The 25,340-nt window shown below is 33.0% G+C and overlaps 1 protein-coding gene across 1 annotated transcript; it reads right to left on the minus strand.

The window, feature by feature from the left end:
- Window positions 1-1,340: 1,340 nt before the first annotated feature.
- On the minus strand, window positions 1,341-25,340 carry LOC126744580 (cytochrome b5-like). The gene is made up of 4 exons (XM_050452051.1): window positions 25,113-25,340; window positions 5,100-5,228; window positions 2,101-2,177; window positions 1,341-1,832 (listed from the first exon to the last, which is right to left on the minus strand). Exons 1-4 carry the CDS (start codon window positions 25,242-25,244, stop codon window positions 1,793-1,795), a joined length of 378 nt encoding a protein of 125 aa, XP_050308008.1. The 5' UTR covers window positions 25,245-25,340; the 3' UTR covers window positions 1,341-1,792.

The raw sequence follows: 25,340 nt of genomic DNA on the forward strand, positions 1-25,340 counted from the left end.
TTCTTTTTTGGCATTACCTTAGGCTACTTTGTCATACGTAGTTTGACTGCAATAATTTTTTTTACAAAAAAATTCATTAATAATCACTACATCATTTAATTTAATCCTGACATCGAAAATGTTAATTTAATGTCAATATTAGGTTAAATTAAGATCCTAGAAGAATGGAGGATTACTTTGAGTTAAATGGTTCCTTTTTCTCATATACGTAGTTATCATTTAAATTTTACGCATTTTAAATCTTCATTTCCTGTTATTTTTTCAGATGGAACTTTAATGAATTTTTATTTATGTAAACATGCTAGCTATCTTAATTCGTTTTTAAAATATTGACGATAATATTTAAACAACCATATTAAAAATATTATTCATTTTATTATTATTATTATGTTCAATATCTCCGTTTAGTTCAAACATCTAATGTAAAGTAAAATCTAATGAAAAAGTCTAATTTTGTTAAATCAGGCGATCTGGCTGGCCAATTAATAGGTTCATTCCTTCCAATCCATTTTCCTTTAAAGGTCACATTCAGGTTGAGGTTTAAAGGTCGCAAAACTGACCCTGGTGGAATGTCTGACGTATTCGACAGAGCCATATAGTTTCCTTTGTCTGTGTAAATGATGTCAGTATAACTGCGGATAATTATGGACTTAGCAATAAATTGTATTATAACATAAACATTTCATTAATAAATATAAAAAATTATATTGTGATCGTGATATTTAAGGAAAGCCTTAAAGTGGACTAATAGAGTTAAAAATCGCTATTTCAAAAACTTTGACCAAATTACAAATAATGGAAATAGGGAAATCATTTTCTTCTGTCATCGTTTTTAAAGATTGGACAGACTTGCATTTCGCCAAATTTGGAGAAAGGTTTTAAGGAATAAATCACGAACTAAAAAAGCAGGTATTTGATCTGACCCAATGACAATCCTCTAGTATCAGGTCTTGCTGTAAACCCCCAATACACATGTATTCTGTTTTAGTCATGTTGACTTTCAGGCCCCACTTTCCATATTCCTCTATAAGATTTCTTGTCATTTACTCTAGGTCGTCATATTCTTATATATATTTGATCATCTGTGAAGCATAGGGTATATAGTGTGGTGTGTAAAATGTTTCAATTTAAATGGAAAAGTTGTGAAAAATTGAGGAACAGGTATATTTAATTTTTGTTTAATATGATGATAGAAATTGGGCGTTTTAATGAGCAAAAAATTGCGCAACGTTGCCTCCAATTAAGCGACCTCGTATCAGTTCTAGTTTTCGAGATCCCAGTGATGATGCTCGAACTTGGGACACCCTGTACAGGCAAAAAATCTAAATAAAAGCATTACAAAGAATTTGTAATTTTAATTTTTTTTTTGGTCATTTATCATAAAGGTGTCAAAAATTTTATATTAATCAGCCGATAAAATTTAGTCATTTTACAGCATCAGGAAGCTTATTAGATAAAGTAAATAATTTATAATAATGAAAATGATTATCACAATAATGCTATGATACAACAGTTTCCTTATCAATTAATTAATTATTTTTAAATAATGATACATAAAATTATATCATGAGTCTATAGCCACATGTATCACAATAAGACGTACGTAATTATCTAATCAATTACGTGAACGTTGACGCATATTATTTTTACGAACAATACAATGTTTCTTTAATTTAATTACATTAAAAAAAACCTAGAGAACACACATTTTTAAGGCAAAATATGTTGGCTAATTCACATGTTGTCTTGTATTGCTTATACTGCTTGTTCTGGATGGTTCTTGAGTCAGGTCCTAACCGCAGAGTCCGCACGTGATAATGGAAAAGCAGCTCCTAAAAATTAAAAATAAATTTATATTTCTTATTATTTAAATTTATAGGACATTTCTTATGTTCAATCGTATAGCGGAATGCTGAAATCCAGTATAGAATGTCACGTAAAAATGATTTATATAACGATGCTGAGTCCTTAAGTACAATGTTAGAGCGGTGCCAAAATTCAGTGTGCAATGTTGATGTAGGTCTGCTGTAGGACTCCCAATAAATATGATTAACTAGTTTCCATAAATATAAAACTGTTCCTTCAACAATAAATACGTACCTCGTTTGCGGTTTAGCAGGATTAACGTTTACTACTGACGGTTTTTCCTTCTTCTTAATTTTCCCTTTGCGTTCCTCCTAAAAATGAAAAAACATGAATTATTAACAAACATCTTTTCCACTTTGTATTTTATATAAACGAATCCGCATCAGAGATATTTTTAATCGGATTTAAAAAGATTACAGTTCTCATCTGCACGTAAAAATAACATTTTTACGCCTCTGCCGGTAACTGTGATAATATAATAAGGATGTAAAACTCGACTTTTATTATTTTTCGATGCCGTAACCCGACAATGAAAATCGTTATTTGCAACTGAACAGATTCGGTTTTAACCGTCTAAGTTTTCAATTTTCGACATTTTCCTGGGGAGTTTCTCTATATAAGAATAAGCAACATCTCCATTTCAATAGGGTCAAGAGTAAAGATTTTAGACCGATTAAGTTATTCATCTTTATCACGTGAGTGATTTATCAACCTTAAAAACCTCATCGGTTTGGATGTAATAACATGTTTATCTCAGCAGTGTTTTTTCGACATTGGACTGGGCAAGAGATTAATGATTTTATTGAGTACAGGCACTCCTGTGATAAATCTTTTAATATCACATCATCTACTGCAAGAATTTCAATGATTTTTTCAATTATAGTTAAAAACTCATCAATTATCATGAAAATTGGTTCGAAATTGGGGAAATTACAAAGAAATTGCCTTTTTGTCAACTGGAACTTAACTTTTCTTAACTTGGAAACTATTGGATTATTCGAAATTCTTATAGATATATTTTTTGTTTGGAATAAAAATCCCTTTCTTATGACCCAGTTTTCACGAAAATCGGTTGAAAATTAGGGAAATTAGGAAGGAATTTCTCTTTGTAATTCAAGAATATTTTCTTAATTTTCTCTTAACTTGGAAACTATTGGATTCATGGAAATTCTGGTAGACACATTTTTGGTTTGGAATTAAAATTTCTTTCTTATGACCCAACGTTCGTGAAAATCGGTTGAAAATTAGGCAAATTATGAATTGCTCTTTCTCAACTGGGAATATTTTCCTAATTTCCTCTTAACTTGGAAAATATTGGACTAATTGTCCTTTAACTTAGAAACGATTAGATAAATGGAAATTCTTGTAAATGCATTTTTTGTTTGGAATTAAAATTCCTTTCTTATGACCCAATTTTCACGAAAATCGGTTAAAAATTAGAGAAATTAGGAAGGAATTCCTCTTTGTAATTCAAGGACATTTTCTTAATTTCCACTTAAGTTGGAAACTATCCAAATTAGTGGAAATTCTTATAGATACATTTTTTGTTTGGAAATAAAATTCCTTTCTTCTGACCCAATTTTCATGAAAATCGCTTGAAAATTAGGCAAATTATGAAGGAATTGCTCTTTCTCAACTGGGAATATTTTCTTAATTTCCCCTTACCTTGGAAACTACTGGACTAATTGTCCCTTAACTTGGAAACGATTAGATTAATGGAAATTCTTGTAGATACATTTTTTGTTTAGAATTATAATTTCTTTATTATGACTTAACGTTCCTGAAAATCGGTTGAAAATTAGGCAAATTATGAATTGCTCTTTCTCAACTGGAAATTTTTTCTTAATTTTCTCTTACCTTGGAAACTATTGGACTAATTGTCCCTTAACTTGGAAACGATTAGATTAATGGACATTCTTGTAAACACATTTTTTGTTTGGAATTAAAATTCCTTTCTTATGACCCAATTTCTATAAAAAACAGTTAGAAATTAGGGAAATTATGAAACAATTGCTCTTTGTCATTAGACAGTGTTACATCATACCGTCGACAATATGTTATATATGTCCTTTCGGAGAAGATCCTTCAAGGCAAACACAAAGAAAATATCGTGGTTGAAAACCTTAAGAACGTGGTTCAACCACTCAACTATTCCATCAAAGTTCGGACATCTAAACACTCTAAGAAGAAAAAGTGATTTTTAGAGGAGGATTTTTTTTTATTACACATTTTTTCCATTGGTCGATATCTAACCGGGATTTATTGACTTCTCCAAAGCAGCAGTAAGAACTGAACTATGCTTACCTCACCAGTGATTTTTCTTTTTACTGATCAAGGTCTAAATAAAAAATGGTAACCAATAAATGACACACAACGAGAACAAATACTTAGATTCGATGACTTATGTATCTTAGTTTTTTATTTACAAATATTCCAGAATCCTCAAATGTGGTCAATGTTGGTGATGTCTCTCTATCAGACCAACAATCTTTATTCAATTCAAGAAGGAGTGATGCTGCAGGTATCAGCTGTATCATCCACAGAACAGCGGAACAATAAATTGAGATCATAATATGTTAATGTCTACTTTATATTTTTGTGGATGCCCTTGTTAATATCTACCTTGATTCATTTGAATCGAAATCCAACAAATCTAAAACATCAGGGCCATCAAAGTAGCTTGATGATTTTTGAGAGAAATAAGAGGTAAATTTTACCCTTTAAGGCACGTTAACCAGCAATATCCCTATCTAGTGACTGCTTAAACTGAGCGGAACTGAGCGATTCATGAAAAACTCTCGACTTGACTCTGTTGAGCATAGTGTACTTTCTAAAAAGCTCCTATATAATAGTGTAACGACACAAGTGCGTGAAGCGCATGATGTCTCTGGAGACGCGTGGAACATGATGGATGCATGGTCAGCCGAGTATATAACGAGCCGCGTCGCTGCTGGGAGGCCTGTTGCCAGTTGGGAATATTGGCGCGAGTTTTAAATAAATATTTGTAGTAGTCGTGATTGATCGTGTTTAGTAGTGTAATCAGTTGAGTATTTTAATTCACACCTTAGCGAACGGGTAAAAACGCTACAATAGATTGACTTGTTCCAGTTCTATTTAACAAGCTGGAGTCAATATGCTCATTTGGACAGTGGTCGATTCCAAAGTGTACTGATGACACATGGCGTGCAAAATCATTGTGTGATGAGTGTAATTTACTCAAAAAATATTCTTACCTCGACCACTTCGCCGATCTTATAAGCTTTTAACATCTTTTTAGCGTCTGAAGAGTGGCCAAAGTCGTCGAACGCTTTTGTGGCGTCTTTTCCGGCGTATTCCGTGATAAGCTCGCTACCTCCAGGATGCTGAAAATACATACAAGAAAAATAAATATAATTAAGAATTTAAAAAAAAATCTTAAAATTTACATTTGTTCGTTGGGTTCTTAGTATTTCATGTAAAAATTTGATAATTCACTAAAGTTTTTTTGACATCAAGACATTGGCAATTTTTATTAAGAATGATCATTTATCTCTTAAGTCAGAATTTTGAAATTCGGATCGGTAACATGGTTTCCGAAAACTCATATTTATCACATACAAGAAAACAATTGAATATCACTTCCGGTTTTACCGGAAACAGACCTAAATCGATTATTTTACATAGCATTCTGTATATTTTATTACATCATTCGATAGAGCGAAACTTTGCCTTGTCAGTGACATATTACAAGTAATAAGTCTTTGGTTTTAAAATAGTACAGGAAATCAATATGACGTTGGTGTAACGTCATCGATTGAATTTTTAATAAAAAACTTGATAAAATCGCAAATAAACTAATTCTTGATGTAAGATTGATTCAAAATTTTCCGAAAAAATGTCCATCACTTCTTTCTGCATACTTTTTGGAAAAAATATGTAAAGTACTGTAAACGACCAAAATTTTATAAATAAAATGTGAGTGCTCACAACAAATATATATTCCAAACTACCGGGCTTTTCCTTTTTAAAATACATTCTACCAGATCTAAAGTTTGTCCAAACAGTTGGATAACAGATGTGGCTAGATTCCTTCCATAGTTCGAAGGCTCATTAGTATTCTTATCACCGTCCCAGCCTAGGGTTGCTTTTAGCAACATGTGGTCTCATTTTGGGCCCGGTACTTTTCCGTAGATTACAGTCGGCCTTCCTGACTACACTTCACGACCTCGTGAAGCTAAATTCACTAAAAAAAACTAAAAAAAAACTTAATTAGTTACCTATATTATAAATAAATTCAGAAGACGAAACACATTTTTCGTCTACTGATGGTTGCTACTGATATCATCATCATCATCAGTAACTGTCGTAACAAAAGGTTTCATTCTATCTGAAGGACATATGTCCGTATAAGCAGTCCTGCAGCTACTATTTCGTCAACTACGTATCTATCGTTATCTAGTACTTTTGTTACAACAAAAGGACCTTTATACCGAGGTGCAAGTTTTTTACTCCTTCCGTCATTGGAGACCTTATTGGCTTGAACCACCACATGTTGGCCAACTTCGTAATTCGTAACAGAGGCATGCCTTTTATCATAAAACTCTTTTTGCATTCGTTGCCGTTTTCGAATAACCTCTACTACCTCTTTACGCATAGCTTCCAAGTCTTGCCATTCTCACATATGACTTCTGAAGCCAGAAAAGATTCGTTCACGTTTCGTGGGCGGTAACCAAAGAAAACCTCGTAAGGTGATTTTCCGGTCGTGGAATTAACCGTCGAATTAATTCCCCACCTCACTTTACTCACTGATTCATCCCAACTGGATTCATCTTCAATAAAAGCTGTAAAGGCCGACAGGATTGAGCGATTCATCCTCTCCACTTGCCCATTAGCTCTAGGCGTCGCTGTTACACATAAAACACGTTTAATACCTAACGTCTCACAAAAGCCCGTAAAGCTTTTGCTTGTAAATGCTGTGCCTCGATCACAAATTAATCTTCTTGATACACCAAACATTACAATGATGGATTACAAGAAACGTGTCACTGGTAAAGTTTTCGTATTAGGTCCTGCCTTCATGAAAACAAACTTTGTAAATGCATCCACTACAACTATTAAATAAGCATTTTTCTTAATACTCGTAACAAAGCGTCCAAGATGGCTGATGTGTAGTGTATCCATGGGCACACTAAGCTTTTCTATTGGATTTAGACTTTCGTTTTGTTTTCCGGATGGAATTTTATTATAGAGACAGCCTAAACAAGATCTTATATAGTTTTTAACATAACATAACATTTCTGGAAACCAGTATCTGGTACTTATGGCTCCCAATGTTTTGTCGAGAGCAAAATGGCCAGCACCATCATGGTGTGTCGTAACAATAGTACGCCTAGATGCTTTTGGTACTACCCATCTTGGACCACCAGGTGTAATTCTATACAACCTTATCGGTTATCCTTAAGGCAGTATCTTTTCTGATTTCCCTGACTCTCCCTATCTGGTCTTTCTCCTGACAATGACTCTATGATGCGTTTACAAAGTTCATCCTGCAGTTGTGCTGATAAAATCCAGTCCTCTTCAGATACGTTAACAATCATAATGTCGAAGTTTTCGATATTTTGCACTGGTCCTCTACTCAACGCATCTACATGTGCCATTTTTGTGTCGGGGCGATATTCAATATCGAAGTCAAGTTCCTGCATCCCAAGCCACCATCTAGCAATGCGCGGCACTAAGTCTCTTTTCATCAAGGTATGACGCAGTGAGTTACAATCTGTCACAACTTTAAACTTATTGCCAATAAGGTAAACTCTAAACTTTTTGAGAGCCTCCACCAACGCCAATGTCTCTAGCTCGTATGAATGATATTTTCTTTCAGCTTCTGTGGTCGCACGGCTAAAGTATTGGATTGGTTTTAAGTTCCCATCTATTTGTTTTTGCAATAGAATAGCCCCTAATCCGATTTGACTCGCATCGCAGTGTACTTCATTTTCTAAGTCTCTGTTATATATAGCTAGCGTTGGTCTCCCAGTAAGCTTCTTTTTCAATTCTTCAAAAGCAGATTGTTGTTCGGAGTCCCAAGCGAAGATTGCGTTTTTCTTGGTGAGGGCAGATATTGCTCTAGCAATATACGCAAATCCTTTTATAAACTTTCTAAAGTAGCTGCATAATCCTAGAAACCTTCTAACATCGTGTACATTAGTTGGTCTGGAAAACTCAGCTACCGCCTTAATCTTGTCTACACCAGGACGTATACCGAGTTCCGATACTTCGTGGCCAAGATATTCAATATTTTCCTGAAGAAAATGGCCTGAGCGTCAGACCAGCTTGTCTAAGAACACCAAGTATGTGTTTGAGCTTTTCAAGACATTCTTCTATGGTTTTCGAGAATATTATCAAGTCATCTATGTATGCCATTGCAGTATCGAATCGTAGTGGGCCCAGTATTTGATTTATGGTTCTCTGGAACACGGCAGGCGCATTTACGAGTCCGAATGGCATTCTTAGAAACTCGTAATGTCCATCTGGTGTCACAAAAGCAGTTTTAGGGATAGACTCCTCACTTAATGGAATTTGGTGATATCCAGAGGCCAAATCCAGAGTTGTGAAATGGCGGTTGCCTTCAAGAGAGTCGAGGAGATCATCTATCCTAGGTAGAGGATGTTTATCCTTTACTGTTTTGCGGTTTAGCGCCCTATAGTCAAGACACATGCGTGGCTCACCATTCTTTTTCCTAACCAACAGAACGGGGCTGGCGTATGGAGAACATGAATCGCGAAGTATTCTATTCTCCATAAGGTCATTAACTACCCCTCGTACCACTTCCCTTTCTTTAAAAGCCATGCGATAAGGGCGATATACAATCGGTATGTCATCAGTTAATGTAATTATCATTTCCGCTGTGTTTGTTTTTCCGATTTCACTCGTACTAGTGGCAAAACAGTCACGATATTCATTAAGTAGATTTAACAATCTATTTGTTTCGGAATCCGTTAGTTTAGGATTGATTTGGGCCTGTACGTCGTGAATCGCAAACTCTTTGAATTCCGTAACTTCAGCACCTAATATAGAAATAGAGTTCTCAACTTTTTCGTGACAAGTATAACCCCTAACCACAACTCTACCCTTTTCGTAATAAATATCTGAATCTGAACAATTTACTATAGGTACGTAACATTCTTGATTAAGGTTCGTTACACAGCGAGGTACAACATGTTGTTGATTAGGTATATTTCTATACTGCAGATCAATGAAAATGTCACCTTTATTTTTTTTATTAATGACAAGAATATGACCCATATGATGTGATGGGATGACAGTTGTATCAGCAGCATAAAGATCTACTTTTTGTGGCGGTAATAATTCAATATTTGGCAACTCAATTTTATTAATATTATTATTATTACTATTATTAAATAACCTAACTTGACAATCGTGAATAATCGTGAGTAACTTCTACTCTAACAGAGGCTAAATCCACTGTTAGCTGTGCAGTTAGTTTTTGATTTACGTAAACAGTACCACCACCCGTAACCAAGCCGCAATTGGTTCGCGAGGTAAACCTATTCTATTTGCATCTGATTGTTTAATTGTTACAGCTCCGCAACCAGAATCGACGTAGCCTCTAATTGAGAAGCCATTAATAATGCAATCAATAAAATAACATGTGTTTGCAGTTTTCAAATTTCGAATTTCAGGTATTTGAATAATATTTATAGAGGACTTACCCGCTTCTGGTCGGCTTTTTGTTTTTTACTTGAACCCTGCAGTTACTGGCTTCGTGACCCAATAGATTGCACTTTTTACACACCACTCTTTGTTTCGGACAATCAAACTGGTAGTGTCCCCTTGACTTGCAATTGTAACACTGCACGCTTTTTACATCGGCCCTCCTAAAAGGCTCTCTTTTTACATCGGTTCGTGCATCAGCGATTATTTTCACTCTTGATACTTGGAATTTTCCTAACATTTTCTACCATATTATAATATTTATCATCACGTAACGTTGATGAATATTCCTGATATAGAGCTTTTGGCGCGACGTAACGGCCTGCTCTAGCACCATTCTGCGTCCTGACATCGGTAATGCCATCAATGATGCATGATACAGCATTTCTGCCAGTTATTTTGCATGTTCTCAATAATTCCATTTTGTTAAAATAATAATTGGTCATGGTCTCTCCTCTTTCTTTAGTGCGTCCCATCATCTTTCTCAGGGCCATGGCATAATCCACATGATCCGGAAATGTTGTGGAAATTAGCAATTTCCACTCACTCCAGGAACTAGGGTATTGCTGTAAACCATTGTACCAGTTTCATGCCATCCCGCTTAATCGAGCTTGTACTTGATATATGGTTGTAACATCATCCCAATTGTTAATATTTTTTATCTGGTCAATTTTCTCTAACCAAACTGTGGCTGACAAATATTGATTTTCTGGATCAAACTCTGGGATACAGTCACTTATCACTGCTAAACGCCTTACTTCTGTTTGTGGGCCTTGCTTAACAAACAGCTCAACTAACTTTTCAAGGCGTTCAATACGTTCGTCTACAGAATTTCCAACTGCGGAAGAGGTCGAGTGTTGCAACGGTCAACGATTCAAAACGACCAACGACCAAATTTTTATAAATAAGACACGAGTGCTCACAACAAATATATATTCCAGACTACCGGGCTTTTCCTTTTTAAAATACATTCTACCAGATCTAAAGTTTGTCCAAAAGTTGTATAACAGATGTGGCTAGATTTCCACCATAGTTTTAGTATTCTTATCACCGTCCCAGCTTAGGGTTGCTTTTAGCAACATGTGGTCTCATTTTGGGCCCGCTCACTTTTCCGTAGATTACAGTACTTTTAATTTTGTAGTCAGGAGAGGCATCGGTTGTGCAAATCAAAATAATTACATTTTCTATATATTTCGAAAAAACTGCCCTTTTTCGATAAGAGGTTTTTCAAGATTTTCTCCCACTCTATGAAAAAAAAAGTGTTTTTTTTTACTCCTTTCAATTTCTGTAATGCACGTGTTCCTATGAAAATACACTTTTTTATTTTTTTCCTTAGTTTTCTATTGAAAATGGAGAATTTTATGATCGATGACATTTTTGATAGTTTTTCCATAATGAACGTTCAACAAAATAATTTTTGCTTCGGCCAACTTTTCAAAAAAAAAGTATAAAATATAATGTCATCTACGGAAAAGTACTGGGCCCTAAATAAGACCACAAGGTGCTAAAAGCAACCCTAAGCTGGGACGTGATAAGAATACTAATGAGCCTTCGAACTATGGTGGGAATCTACCCACATCTGTTATCCAACTGTTTGGACAGTTGAACTTTAGATCTGCTGGAATGTATTTTAAAAAGAAAAAGCCCGGTAGTCTGGAATATTATATTTGTTGTGCGCACTCGTGTCTTATTTATAAAATTTTGGCCGTTTACATAATGTTGAAAGTTTATTTTGGCGTTTTAATATAAATTAATGTTACAAATTGTCAGAAGTGGGATCGGCTCAAATAAGTGTACTTTTATACGTTTTACGTTAAAAAACTATAAAATATAAATCGGCACGGTTTTTTTTTTGATTTTTGACTTTTGTTTAAACAACATTAAAATGGGAAAACCAAGCCAGAAACGGGTAAAACGTATATTGCAAACATTGCAATTGACAATTCCTGACGAATTTTTAATAGATGCGATAATTGGTGGAATAACAGATGAAAATATTTCAAGAACTGTTAGAGCGGCACATCATACAGACGTAAATTTATTGTATGCATATTTAAATACATTAGGAAATATGCCGCCTCATTTAAGTCAAGTTATTTCTGTTAAGCCTCAAACCTTTAAACCTTTTATTAACCCAAACAAAGCTAAACGTATTTTGCCTCCTCAATATTCGCAAACAAAAATGTATTATTAATAAAAAGCTGACTCAAAGTTGTTGTTTTAATTGTGGACTTATGGGACATTATGCACGTGATTGTAGAAGGCCAAAAGTTGAGTGTAGCAATTGTAAAAAGTTAGGTCATGCGCATAAAAAATGTCCTTATAAAAATAAAAATAAAGAAGTTAAAAGATGGGAAACTAGCATATGTAGTTCCTCGAATGGCAAAAATGCAGATATGTAGACTGTGTCATGATAATTCTGGTTATTTGGGCATTGATAAAACCGTAAAGCGCATTTGTGAAAATTATTGGTTTGCACAAATGCGCGACGATTTGTCACAAAGTATATCAAGGCTTGTTTATACTGTGCTTATTATAAGAAAACGGACGTAATCAAACAAGGTAAACTACATCCAATCGAAAAAATCGCAGTTCCATTTCATACACTTCACATCTATCACGTGGGCCCATTTGTTACAAGCAAGAAGAAGAATAAATTTCTGTTGGTGATTGTAGATGGTTTTACCAAGTTTCGTGTATTGGAACCTGTACGTGATCAAAAAAGTAAACATGTTGTTAACGCTTTCATGAACCTAATTTATCTTTTTGATGTTCCCAATCGTATTATAAGTGATAGAGGAACAGCTTTTACTTCGAAAACGTTTGATAACTTTTGCAAAACTTCTGGGATAAAACATGTGTTAAATGCTGTTGCTACTCCGAGAGCCAACGGCCAATGTGAAAGGTATAATAAGACTATTGCTAACGCTTTGGCTGCGACAGCAGAAGAAAAAGAAGCTGACAATTGGGACCAGTTTAACAAAAAAATTCAATGCTCACTAAATACTTCATTTAATCAAGCTATAAATGCCACACCAATGGAATGTTTAATCGGTTGCAAATCAAAGAATATAAGAAGTGCGAGTTCAAATTGAAAGATTGGATTTACATGAGTTGCAAGAGAGCATTTCCCAACACATAACCGAAGATCAACGAAAGCAAAAAGAAAGATATGACAAGACCAGAAAGAGGTTACGAAGTATCAAGAAGGAGATGTAGTACTGGTGCGAATAGTCAGTGAGGTTCCAACAGGGTCAAGCCGAAAACTGTTACCGAAGTTCAGAGGGCCATTCCGCATAACAAAAGTGTTAATTAATGATCGCTATGAGGTCCAGGAAATACGAGAGGGAGCCAAACGAGTTAGCAGATCGATGGTCTTTGGACCGTTAGTCTCCTGATTTGATTAAGAAATGGAATACTTTTCAAGACGATGAATTGTGAGTATAAAACGTATACTTACAAAGTAAGGTCAAAGGACCAATACGATACGAATTGAACAAAAAAATGATAATTTTAACTGAGATCAACGGATCTCCATAAGTCAACGGATTTATGCATGCGAACTAAGGTTAAAGGATCTTAGTTGAGATCAACGGATCTCCATAGATCAAAGGATCTATGCGTATGAGTTATGATAAACGATTCTCAAGTAGAGATCAACGGATCTATATTTACAAAGGATCAAAGGATCTTAGTTGAGATCAAAGGATCTCCATAGATCAACGGATCTATGTACACAAATTAAGGTCAAAGGATCTAAATTGAGATCAACGGATCTCCATAGATCAACGGATCTATGTGTGTAAGTTGTAAATATTGTGTCTTAATTGAAGTCAACGGATTTCCATAGATCAAAGGATCTATGTCTATACGAACATAATCAACGGATTTTAGTTGAGATCAACGGATCTCCATAGATCAAAGGATCTATGCGTATGAGTTAAGATCACAAATTTATATCTGAGATCAACGGATCTATTTGTATTTGATCGACGGATCAAAGAAATAATACTTGAGGTCAAAGGACTTCGGCAATTACTTATAACGCTAAGGCGGTTGTTTTTTTCAGGTTAACCCCACCTGAGGACAGGCGGTTAGGACAGGCGGTTAGGTCAGGATGGCGGACTGTAATCTACGGAAAAGTACCGGCCCCAAAATGAGACCACATGGTGCTAAAAGCAACCCTAGGCTGGGACGTGATCAGAATACTAATGAGCCTTCGAACTATGGTGGGAATCTACCCACATCTGTTATCCAACTGTTTGGACAAACTTTAGATCTGCTAGAATGTATTTTAAAAAGAAAAAGCCCGGTAGTCTGGAATATTATATTTGTTGTGAGCACTCGTGTCTTATTTATAAAATTTTGGCCGTTTACATAATGTTGAAAGTTTATTTTGGCGTTTTAATATAAATTAATCTTACAAAAAATAATTTTTATTTATTTATTTATTTATTTAAAGCAGTACAGTTCAACAGTATATCCATTTAATGGGCAATATAAATTACATACCTATATATATGTCATTATAAATGTTCAAGATATAAAGATAAACTAAGTCTAAATAGCTTATAAGTACCTAAGAAATTATTTTAAGAGAAAAAAAAGAGAAAAAAAAAACAAGAATTTCAGAGAGAGAGGAAAGAGAAAAAAAAAAAAAAAAAAAAAATATCATTTCAACCCGAAATATAAATCAGCTAAGCATACTAAATAGAGTACCATAACAAATGCGAAACGTAAACTTTAGAATACCAAGTCGCGAATATAAGTTCATTAAGAAGTAGTAAACATACTTAACATTTATCTAATAATAATAAGTCTAATAATAAAACTCTCTATTTAGCATAAAAATAAGCCTGTATGTACATAATGATACAGCAGCATTACACGTAATATATAGGACAATATATAGATAAAGTTATCAGGTTATGTGCAAATTATAGTCTATAGATTTTATCGATTATTTTCACATGTGTGAGATAAATATTTGGCGACAACTGATAAAAATTAACCTTTATTGTCTAAATAATTTTTTTTTTAAATTATCGAGATTAATGAGTAATCAATCAATTAAATTATTGGTTTACTTACGGGAAATAACGGATCTAGGAACTATTTCTTTTTTTTTAATAAGTCACAATAATTCAAAATCTTATTGGAATAATCTCATTTATAATAATACTTAGGAACATTATGCTCATCTCTAGTACGAATGTATATGATATAAAACCTGGATTATTAAAAGATTTAATATATTTTTAATAAATACCCCGTGAAACCATAAATAAAATAAAAAATCATACACCGCAGTTTTCCTATTTGCTCCCAGATATAAATATTTTTTTGAAAGTCCCATATAAGCACTAAAAATCCGGTAAATGTTTAATAAGCTTGGTTTATTTATAAACATACACACGCTGCCTACAGTTATCAATTGTTATGTTTTCAGCAAAAATTCATCTTTAAAATAATTTTGCTTTATAGTATGTTTCAATGTTATTGTTCTATGGTTTATTTAGATTATTAAAACATAAAAAATTACAATATTGTAGTATATATTTGAATTTCCCTCCTAAAATTAGTTTCATTTGGTAAAAATGTACAGTTAGGTAGCTGTCAAACTTGTCTAATGTGATTGACGGAGACGTCATACAATGTTACCAACTATTTTGAAATGCCTGAGATAATATAAGAACTTTTATCTACAAAATTTTTCTATGAAATTTCCTTTGACTATAATATAGTGAATATTTAAATTTACCGCTTATAAATGAGCACTTGGAACCTATCTGGTGTCGAAGTGGAGGTACAAACAGCAATACGTACCGCAGTCTTGCCAACTGTTTCACTCGAACTAAATTCGACCTCAGTGTGTTCGATGTGTGTTTTATGATCCTTATTTTATTTAGATATATTGAAAAAAAAATTATTCTTGTTAAATAAAAATAATAAAAACTGTAAATAATTGAAAATCGGTGAATTTTTTCTAAATAGTGTACTAAGCCTTAAATAAAGGTCATCTTCCCAAGGGCAAATATTAACAAAAGGCTGCAAAATGTCTCGAATATTCATCATAATGAAATAAAAATTATATTTATTATCCAACTGTATGATTTTGAACTTCCGGACTTGCGCAATAAAAATCAAAAACCAACATATATTCAATTACACCCGAATAATTATTACCCCAAAAAAACCCCATTTATAATAAACGAGTTGTGGAAATGAATGAACACGATTTGTGGGAAATTTTATTTGCGCGATGCTCTAACCTTTACTACCGCAATCCGAAAAAAAAACACGATTTAATTATCGGGTTTCCCCGTTAAATTCAATTTCATTCCATGGTGTATAACGAGCGTAGACAGGGAGAGGAGAGTGCGGAGATAGTCAAACAGCATTTTACATAATTTATTTACGACCGCCTGTTTGTTTTAATTTAGAATAAAAGTGCAGTTTGCTAGTTATCGGGGGAAACCCATTTCATTTTAAATGTATGTGACGGTATTTTATGCTGGGGAAAAACCATTGAGTTAAGAAACAGATCCGTACAAGGACCAGTTGTTATTTAGAACATTTAAATGATTAATAAGGCCCGGTTGTACAAGTAGTGGTTCAACTTAAGTTCTACTAAACTGCAGTTTTTCGTTGAACGTAGTTCAGAGGTTCGAAAGTTGTTCCAGTACAAGTTTAGTTAAACTAGGTTCTATTTAAAGTCTGAAATGGCCACATAAAAAAGAAGAAAAAGAAAAGAAGAACCTAACCTATTCATTAAAATTAACTTATTTATTTACTTAGCTTTTTTGTCTGTTGCCGATTATTAGTATTTTTTGAATACAACTATTTTGTGCCGCCTTGCTGTTTGCCAAACCGTTTGGGTCTGCTTATCTGACATCTGGAGAAAAAAATTAGGGCAAGCAATTTCTCTGTGAGAGAAGAAAATGTTCTTATAAATTTAGTAAAGAAATACAAGGAAAGCATAGAATGTAAGAAAACGGATCACAAGAATAATGAAATTAAAGCAGAGGCCTTGGAGAAAATTTGTCAGGAATTTAAAAGTGTTCTCGGAGAGCCCCTTAGAACTGTTACATTTCTAAAAAATAGGTATGAAAATATAGAAAAAGGGCGAAGCAAAAATTTATAACAATAACTGCAAGCGAGAGTGATATCCATGAAATATTAGGGAGCCAAATTACAGGACTAACATAAAAATATGACGTTGATGCTACTGCAGGTTTTTTTAATTTGTTTTATATCATTTTCAATCTTAAATATCGTAAAATTTTAAGAATCAATTGAAAGTATTTTTTAAAGTATTTTATAAAAGTATTTTTAAAGTCTATAATTAGTGTAATTAAACAATTGACAAGTTGCTTGCTCTTACAGCTTGCTTTTCCAACCTAAATCTAGCCTTAAATTCTTTATCATCCCAAATGTTCAAAAGATCCGGTCTATCCCTGTACACCTCTGATGATCTAGGGTGTACAATTTTGTTTACTAATTCCAGAAAATTTTCGTCATCCGTAATATCTTCCCAAATTCAAATTCAAAACAAATTTATTTATCATGAAGGTAAATAAATAATCATATACAAAATTGTAGCATAATAATATACATATGTTGTACAACCTACCAAATACATGATAAATAGGACCATGCCTCGATTATAGAGAACCGTTTACACAGGTTCATCATAAGATAGAACCTGTGTGGCATAGCCCTTAAAAGTAAAAAGTAAAATAAAAGATTTTCTTAATTAATCGAGACATGCATGTGTTGAGTATCATATTTAATTATTTAAGTAAGGCGAAGCAGGCGGGGGTTCTGGATATGCAGGAAAGGTAAATTAATTAATATTTATAACAATAATAAGTAGACAGCAATAGAAGATCGAGCGGCTCAGTTTTTTTAATTTTTATTGTAGATTAAGTATTGTTTTTTTGAGAGTCAAGCAGTTTATTACGAACATATTTTTTATATGCAGTAAACAGAAAACTTTTGCAATTAGCCGGAAGTCTATTCTAAAGTTGAGAGGCGACAAAAACAAAAGATTTTTGAAAATTTGCTGTTCTATGTTGTGGTATTCTAAATAAATTTATAAATCTAGTGTTATGCTCATGAAGAAAACTTGTAAAACATGTGATATTTTCTACGATTTTTCATATTTAGAATTAAGTTATTGTTTAAATAAGGCGAAATGTGACTTCTAAATGGAATTTTGTAAGAAAAACGCATATAACAATTCTGAAGTTTTTGTATTGAGTAAGCGGAGTCTTCAGTCAATGAATCCGAATATACCACATCACAATAATCAAATAAGGATAAAACAAGTGTGTTACATAAAAAATATTTAGTTTTAGGAGGTAAATGATTTTTTAAGCCGTAAAGTTTTCTTAAGCGCATGTATGCAATTTTGAGCTTATTCTTTATATGTGTTTGAAATGAAATACCGCTATCAATGTATACTCCTACGTTTTTGATCTCTCGTACTACTGGTAGCTGCTCATTATGAATTTTTGCATTTAAAGTTGTTGCTGCCTTAAGGGCGTTCTTTCCACCACCCAAAAAAATTACACATGATTTAGACGAATTTAATTTCAAATTATGGTCGCAGGAAAAGTTATCTATATTTTCTAAATCCTTATTAAATTGTTCTTCTATTATGAGTTTCACGTGAAAATGAAGTATACAGCTGGGAATCGTCAGCATATTGTTGTAACATTGAGTACTTTATGCAGAATTTCATATCTGCAACATACAATAAAAAAAGCAACGGCCCCAAAATAGAACCCTGGGGAACACCGGTAGATACAGGATAATAACTTGATTTTTCAGTTGTAGATGCCTTGTTGATTACTACGCAATTCGCTCAATTATTAAGATATGACTTAAAGAAATCAATCGCGTTATTCGAAAAACCAAAATAATAAAGCTTTGCTAATAACATTTCGTGGTTTAAAGTATCGAAAGCTCTACTAAAATCCAATAATCCAAGACATGTTATTTCCTTTTTTTCCTCATTTATCCTACAGTTATTAAGAAGGTGTACCAGACTCGTGGTAGTGCTAAAGGTCTTTCTAAAACCCGATTGGCAATCCGGGATGATGTTATAAAAATCAACAAAGCTGCATATTTGTTGGTGCACAAACCTTTCTAAAATTTTGGATACCAGAGGCAGTATACTAATGGGTCTGAGGTCTTTAAACCCTTTTGAATCAGCTACCTTTGCTAGAGGTTTCAAAATAGCTTTTTCCAAATTTTAGGATAAAAATTTTGTAATAAGCAGCTATTTAAAATATTTAATAATAGTTTTGTAAGATATGGTAGGCACATTTCTAGATCTTTTAAGCATATGGAGTCTTCACCTATTGCGTTACAGTGAATTGTTTTAATGATTTTAATTAATGTTGGCTCATCTGATTGTGTAAAATTAAGACCTTGTGTTAAAATACCTATTAGCTTTATAAAAATTAAGTTTTTCATTTGAAGTTGTATCAGCTGTATTATTTAAACCTGAAAAATAGTTCCTAAGAGCAGTTGCATTTAAAAACTTGTCTGGTAAGCCAGAATTCCTCTTACAGCCAAGGTTTAATTTTCTTGCAGCATTCCAAAATTCTCTTCCATGCTTTTGTGACATTGTGTTGAAATAGGACTTGAATAGTACTGGAGGTGTGCTTCAGTTTTTTGTTTCAAATATCTACGATGAGCCTTATCTCTTTCTTTCATAAGAAATTTAATAATATTTGTAATCCACGGCGTAAACGGTTTTTCTTTTACCTTTTTGGATAATAGGGGAGCATGTTTATTTATTAAAAATAATATATTCCTATTAAATATGTCAATCTTTTTATCTATATCTTGTGTATAATATATATATATATATATCTGCGTCTAAGTTAAACTGATCGCGATTTATATTATTATAATTTCTATACTGGATGTATTTAAGAGTATCACGTCCCTTGGCAAAATCCAAAACAGTATATACCATATTATGGTCTGAAATGTCTGGCGAAATACTTACTGAACCTGATTTTTTTATGATTGATGATTGCTTTGTTATAATAACATCAATGAGGCTAAAACTGTTTGTAGCGAAATTTATTCGAGTAGGTTCTGTAATAACGTGTTTTAGATTAAAAATTTCTAAGAGTCTTTCAAGTTTTTTTTTCGGCGAATGTTGTTTTAAAAAGTCAATGTTAATATCCCCAACAAAGATAACCTGATCGTAAAATGGCAAGGATAAGCTACACATTTCCTCTAACCAATCAATAAAATGATCCGCATTAGATGAAGGCGGACGATATACAGTTGTTAACACAATAGATCTTTTATTTATATTAAGTTTAATGCTAGCATATTCAAAATCAGCTGAAATTACATTAAAATATATATTTTCATTTTTATATTTGTTTTTAATGTATATCCCTACGCCTCCACCCCTTCCTACTCGATCCCTCCTAATAAGTTTGTATCCAGGAATTTCGAAGCTAATGCTATCATGCTCAGGAGTTAACCACGTTTCTGACAGTCCCAAAATGCCAAAGTCGTAATCAGACACATAATTTGAAAATTCGTCGAATGTTAGAATGCGCAACAGTAAAAGTCATACCTACCCTCTTATAATCTTGATTAATCAAATTATCTTGCTAATTAACCGCTCGTATTGCTGTATTAACCGCCATCACCCCATTTTTATATTTATGGTTTGTAAACTTAATCTAGTAACTAATAAATTAGCACCTTACCAAACACAATAATTATTGAAAGGCGGCTGTATTTACATAAATAAAAAATATATAATATACTAAATATTAATTTAATCTCAAAAATTTGCTTGAACCTCCTTTGAACGCTCCAAATTGGACGTTCAAGATGAACTGCAGGTTATCGTTTGAACCAACATTGTACAACGGATTAATTCCGCTGAACCGTTGTTGAACGCCCATTGTACAACCGGGCCTAAAATGTCAGCGAATGGTAAGGAATTAAAACTTTCTAGAAATGTAAAGTACATTGGCAACGCTGCAACATTTTCTATTTCGCAGGCGCTATTGTTGCCTACTTGATTACTTCATAATCCAAGCGGGAAATTTGAATTTATATTGTCAATTTAAATTATTTTACACGTGTATTCCGCACTTTTATCGTTAAAAATACATTTTAGACAAATCAATAATTTTCGGTTTTTATATAGGGTTAATGCGCTAGTTCTCGACCAGTTTAGTAAAATTTTCACTTTCAAATGTTGTGAAAATTGAAATATTAATCTATCACTTACCATAGTGACTTTTTCTAAATCTCTAAACAGTTTTAAATTTTTTTACTAAAATAGTGAAAGAAATAGTGCTATTTCGCTAGTTCTCGACCACCCCACATGATTCGCGACCATTTAAATGTTAGTTCTCGACCACTCTTTTTTTAAACAACTTTAAGGCGATTGGATTGCATAGTATAGGCAACCTTAATAAAAAAGCCTTAACAAAAAAGAACACAAAAACAAATATTTATTTATTTAAAAAAAAAACACAAAACCAATAAAAATGCTCTATATAAGTAAAAAAAAATCAGATAGGAAATAGGAACAAAAAAGTTAAAAAAAAAAACACGTCGGTTAGTTTTTAATAATAAAAAATAAAACGAAAATTAGCGCTTACAAATAAAGTAAAAAGTTAAAAATAAATTTGAAAATAACGTACTTTAGCATTCATCACATTTGTAGTCTTGAATTGCGGCAATATTATATGGGGTATCAATGAATTTGGTGCATTTTTTGTGATACCATTTTTCACAATAGTCGCATCCTATATTTTTTTTATCATCGTCGTCCGTATCACTGTTAAGTTTTTCGAAGCATGTTGCACATGGTATCTTTAACCTTTAGAACATCATCACAATCATTCTTGCTTTTATCAGAAGTGGTATCGACAATTGCATCACTGGAAAAATGATCTCTCATAATATTAGGCTAAATATTAGGGGTAATATTATTGACATCATCGAGGTCATCACTTAAATATTCTCTAGTAGAATCAATTTGTATATTAAGGTTACCTGTAGTACTATCATTGTTTATATTAGAGTTATTATCAGATGTAATTAATGTAGGAGTACTTGACACAATGTCATCATTAAAGTTAGGAAAATCAAACACTAGAAGTTCGTTATTTTCTAAGTCCTTTATAAAAGATGATGTAAAAGTATCACCTAAAGTAACATCTGGCAGTAAGTCAACGCTTACCTGATTTATATCATTATTAATTGATAAATCATTATCAATTATTTGCAAGTCAGGTTTACTTGAGCAAGAGGGTTTTATTTCTACTTCATGAGGCGTAGCTGCTTGACTAGAGGGTTGAGAATCATCTAGAGCTTTTGGTGCTTCTATCACAGGATTTTTCGTAATACTATTGCGTTTTTTTTGGACTTTGTTTTTCAATATTCTCTTGCAGAAGTTGTATTTCATTTAGAATTACATCAGGGTTAATTCCATAAGATTGTAAATTTTCTTTAATTGTTAGAATTACATTTTTTGCTGATGTTAAGTCTCTTTGTGAGATCCTTCCCTCACTTGATCGCCTTTGCCTGGGTAATTTGTTTGTTGAAAGAGCTTCAGCTATATCCTTGACACATTTTGTATAATCAACAGAATCAGCATCTAACGGAAACAACCCACAGTTCCGAAACCCATTTTTGATACTCGCTTGAAATTCTTCTACATTGTTCTAGAATACTTCATTGAAAATACTGCAGAAATTTATTTTGCTTACTGGACAATTAATATTCTCTGGTCTACTTTGCCAGTTGCGAACCGTTTTTTTCCAATCGGTTTTCATTGGCTTGAACAAACTTACATCTGCAGGTTGCATTATATGGGTTGTATTGGGGGGTAACGCATATAAAATAACTTGGTTTTCATCACACCATTTACTTAACGACATAGTCATGTGCGATTTATGCCCATCAATAAAAATAATTACTGGTTTAGGAATATTGTTTTCCAATGTCCATTTATGAAAATCATTCACGATGTATTCAAAAAAGACATCACCCTGTTCCCTAACACCCATCCTTGTGGCATATTTTCGACAAGAGCTCTTGGGGGTCTCACATATGAAAATAATACTAAAGGTGAGGAAATGTTTCCACTTGCATTAAACATCATAAGAACAGTTATATTTTCCTTTTCGTTTCCAAGTTTAATGTCGTAAAGATTTTTGTAGCCTTTAGGTCCCAGAACTTTTCCTGATTTAGGGCATAAACAAAACAAAACCCGGATTCGTCACAATTGAAGATTCTTGTGGGATCACTAAATATTTGCATAAGGTTGTTTTTAGTTAAATATTCTCGCAAATCTAAAAACCACTTTCGTATTGAAGTCTCACTGACCACTGCCCTAGCCTTATTAACGCTTTCCGCTTCTCTTAGAGATATCTCCGGATTCCTTTTTAAAAATCCTAAATACCAGCTTTGTCCTGGTGTGTTGTCCTTAAATAATTCCTGGCCAGATTCTCTCGCTATTAATGAGACCGTCTCTATAAGAGTATCTTTTTGTATTGGAAACCCGCATTTAGCAATATTTATAATCCAATTCCTAATACGTTTTTCCCCTTCCTCAGTTAGGAGGGGAGCAGGTCCAGGTTTTTTAAGTTTTTCAGGCCTTCTTCCTGATAACCGATCCAGTAGTGTCGTCTTTGGTACCAGATATTTTCTATTGGCCTCACGAATTTTAAGTCCATTCTCTCTAATGTCTTTTAAAGCCGTTTTTAATTTTTCTTGTGAATACGTAAACATCGTTCTTTTCGGAGCAGCATTTTTTGAGCGAGTGCGAGAAGAATTTTTCTTATTACGTGCCACTCGAAAAATAAAATATTTGCAATCAAGATAGAGGACAGTTCCGAACGAGCGGACTCGCCCGAGGCATTCCTTAGAGTTCAACAGTATTATACATTTTTTCTGATATAGTGTGACATACTACAACATAACTGTCAGTACAGACCATTTGCACAAACGACCCTGTTTGCCTCGCGAGGCAATTCCTCAGGCGAGGCAGTTTAACGTTCCAGAAACACATAGAATCGAGCATAGAATTCATCAAAAAGATGGGTGGTCGAGAACTAAATTGGAGTTCTCGACCATCAAACTTCAGCAGTAAATTTATAATTTATATGTTTTGAAAAGGGTGGTCGCGAACTAAACTAATGGAAATATCATCACCACATTTAATTGAAATGAATATTTTAACATTAACGATTTAACAATGGTCGTAAAACTTTAGTTCTCGACCACCCGGCCGAGAACTAAAAATGACTATTATTTTGAATTCAGTTCGCGACCACCTAATATTCAGTATAAAAAAATATATTTTGAGCAAAATTTTGTTGAAAAAATTATCAAAAAGTCTTTCTAAAGCATATAATATAATAAAGACACACAATTTTTTTTAAAAATCTGTTCACTTACTCGCTATTTTCTGTTGCAACACTATAATAATGCTAATGCGTTTGTGGCACGATGTCAACTGATTTTTTGAGGTAACCCTTTTAGTATCATGTAGGGGGCGCTAAGTGTCACCGATGATCAAAAGGCGTCAGAAGCAATTCCAAATTATTTCGGCGCGAAAAATCTGATGTTTTCTTATTATTAATGTTTAAACGCTCAAGTGGTCGAGAACTAGCGCATTAACCCTATTAAGTTTATATTTTTGGAAGAAACACCGATACCAATAATTAGAATAAATTTATATAGTAGGTACTTACTATACATATATGTAGTAGGATCATTAGTTTCAAAATTAATCATACCTTTCTTAAATGAATCTGATATTTAGGAAAATGGTAAATTAAATATGAGCTGACAAAAAAATTATTTTAACTTTTCCTGTGGAAAAAAATGTTTAATGGTTTTGTTAAAAAAAATTACAAAAAATATATGGAACTTCTAAGAGCCACTGGTGGAATAAAAAAAAACGTAAAATTCTTAATAAATAAGAAAATGTTTTTATAATGACCAGCAATTTTGCGCACTTTCATCCTTAAAAATACAAACCAGACCGTTTTCAGACATTTATTAAATGAAATAACACGAAAGCCTTAAACTCATTATTTTAAAAATTATTTTTCGTTCTTGAAGAAAAAACTACTTTTTATCCATTGATAAAAAATTAATTAACTTAAAGAATAATTGAGATAAATTTATATAGGAGTATGCATACATCCACACGAGATCTTTTATTGATAACAAATAATTATTATAAACTATAGTTTTTTAAAACTGATATTTAACCAATAATTAAATTAAGTTTTTATAAGTACACACGTACGTATATCCATGTGGGGTCAAAACTTCAAAATAAATAATTATTTTTTTCAAATATGTCTGAAAAAATATTAAATCAAATATTAGCTCACCCACACCACTATAATAAATCCTAATTGAGGGTTATAAATATCTTAATTATTTTAGAAAAAAAATAAGGTTATATATGATAAGTGTATATATCCATATGTACCATCTAATTCTAAATACAAGAGACTTACCTCCTCTAAATATGAACTAACATCATACACGATATCCTTATAAATAATCCACACCCTGTCGTCTGTCGCCCCGTCGTGTTTTTTCACCTCTTCTAGGGTGAAATAGGTAACTTTCTCTTCTTCTTGTGACATTTCACTTTCAAAATTCGACTTAAACTTTTATTAAAGTAAACTGAGACGACAGCGACTTACTTCTAAGATAATCCCAGGACCGACTAACGATAATAT

Source organism: Anthonomus grandis, chromosome 14 (genome assembly GCF_022605725.1).
Source record: "Anthonomus grandis grandis chromosome 14, icAntGran1.3, whole genome shotgun sequence".
NCBI classification, from domain to species: domain Eukaryota; kingdom Metazoa; phylum Arthropoda; class Insecta; order Coleoptera; family Curculionidae; genus Anthonomus; species Anthonomus grandis.

Excerpts from the sequence above, each read along its gene's own strand:
- LOC126744580 (XM_050452051.1), bottom strand. The coding sequence starts at position 25,244 with ATGTCACAAGAAGAAGAGAAAGTTACCTATTTCACCCTAGAAGAGGTG. Across the intron at positions 5,229-25,112 it reads TTAGTTCATATTTAGAGGAG|CATCCTGGAGGTAGCGAGCT; the intron begins GTAAGTCTCTTG and ends ATGTATTTTCAG. Across the intron at positions 2,178-5,099 it reads AGATCGGCGAAGTGGTCGAG|GAGGAACGCAAAGGGAAAAT; the intron begins GTAAGAATATTT and ends TTTCATTTTTAG.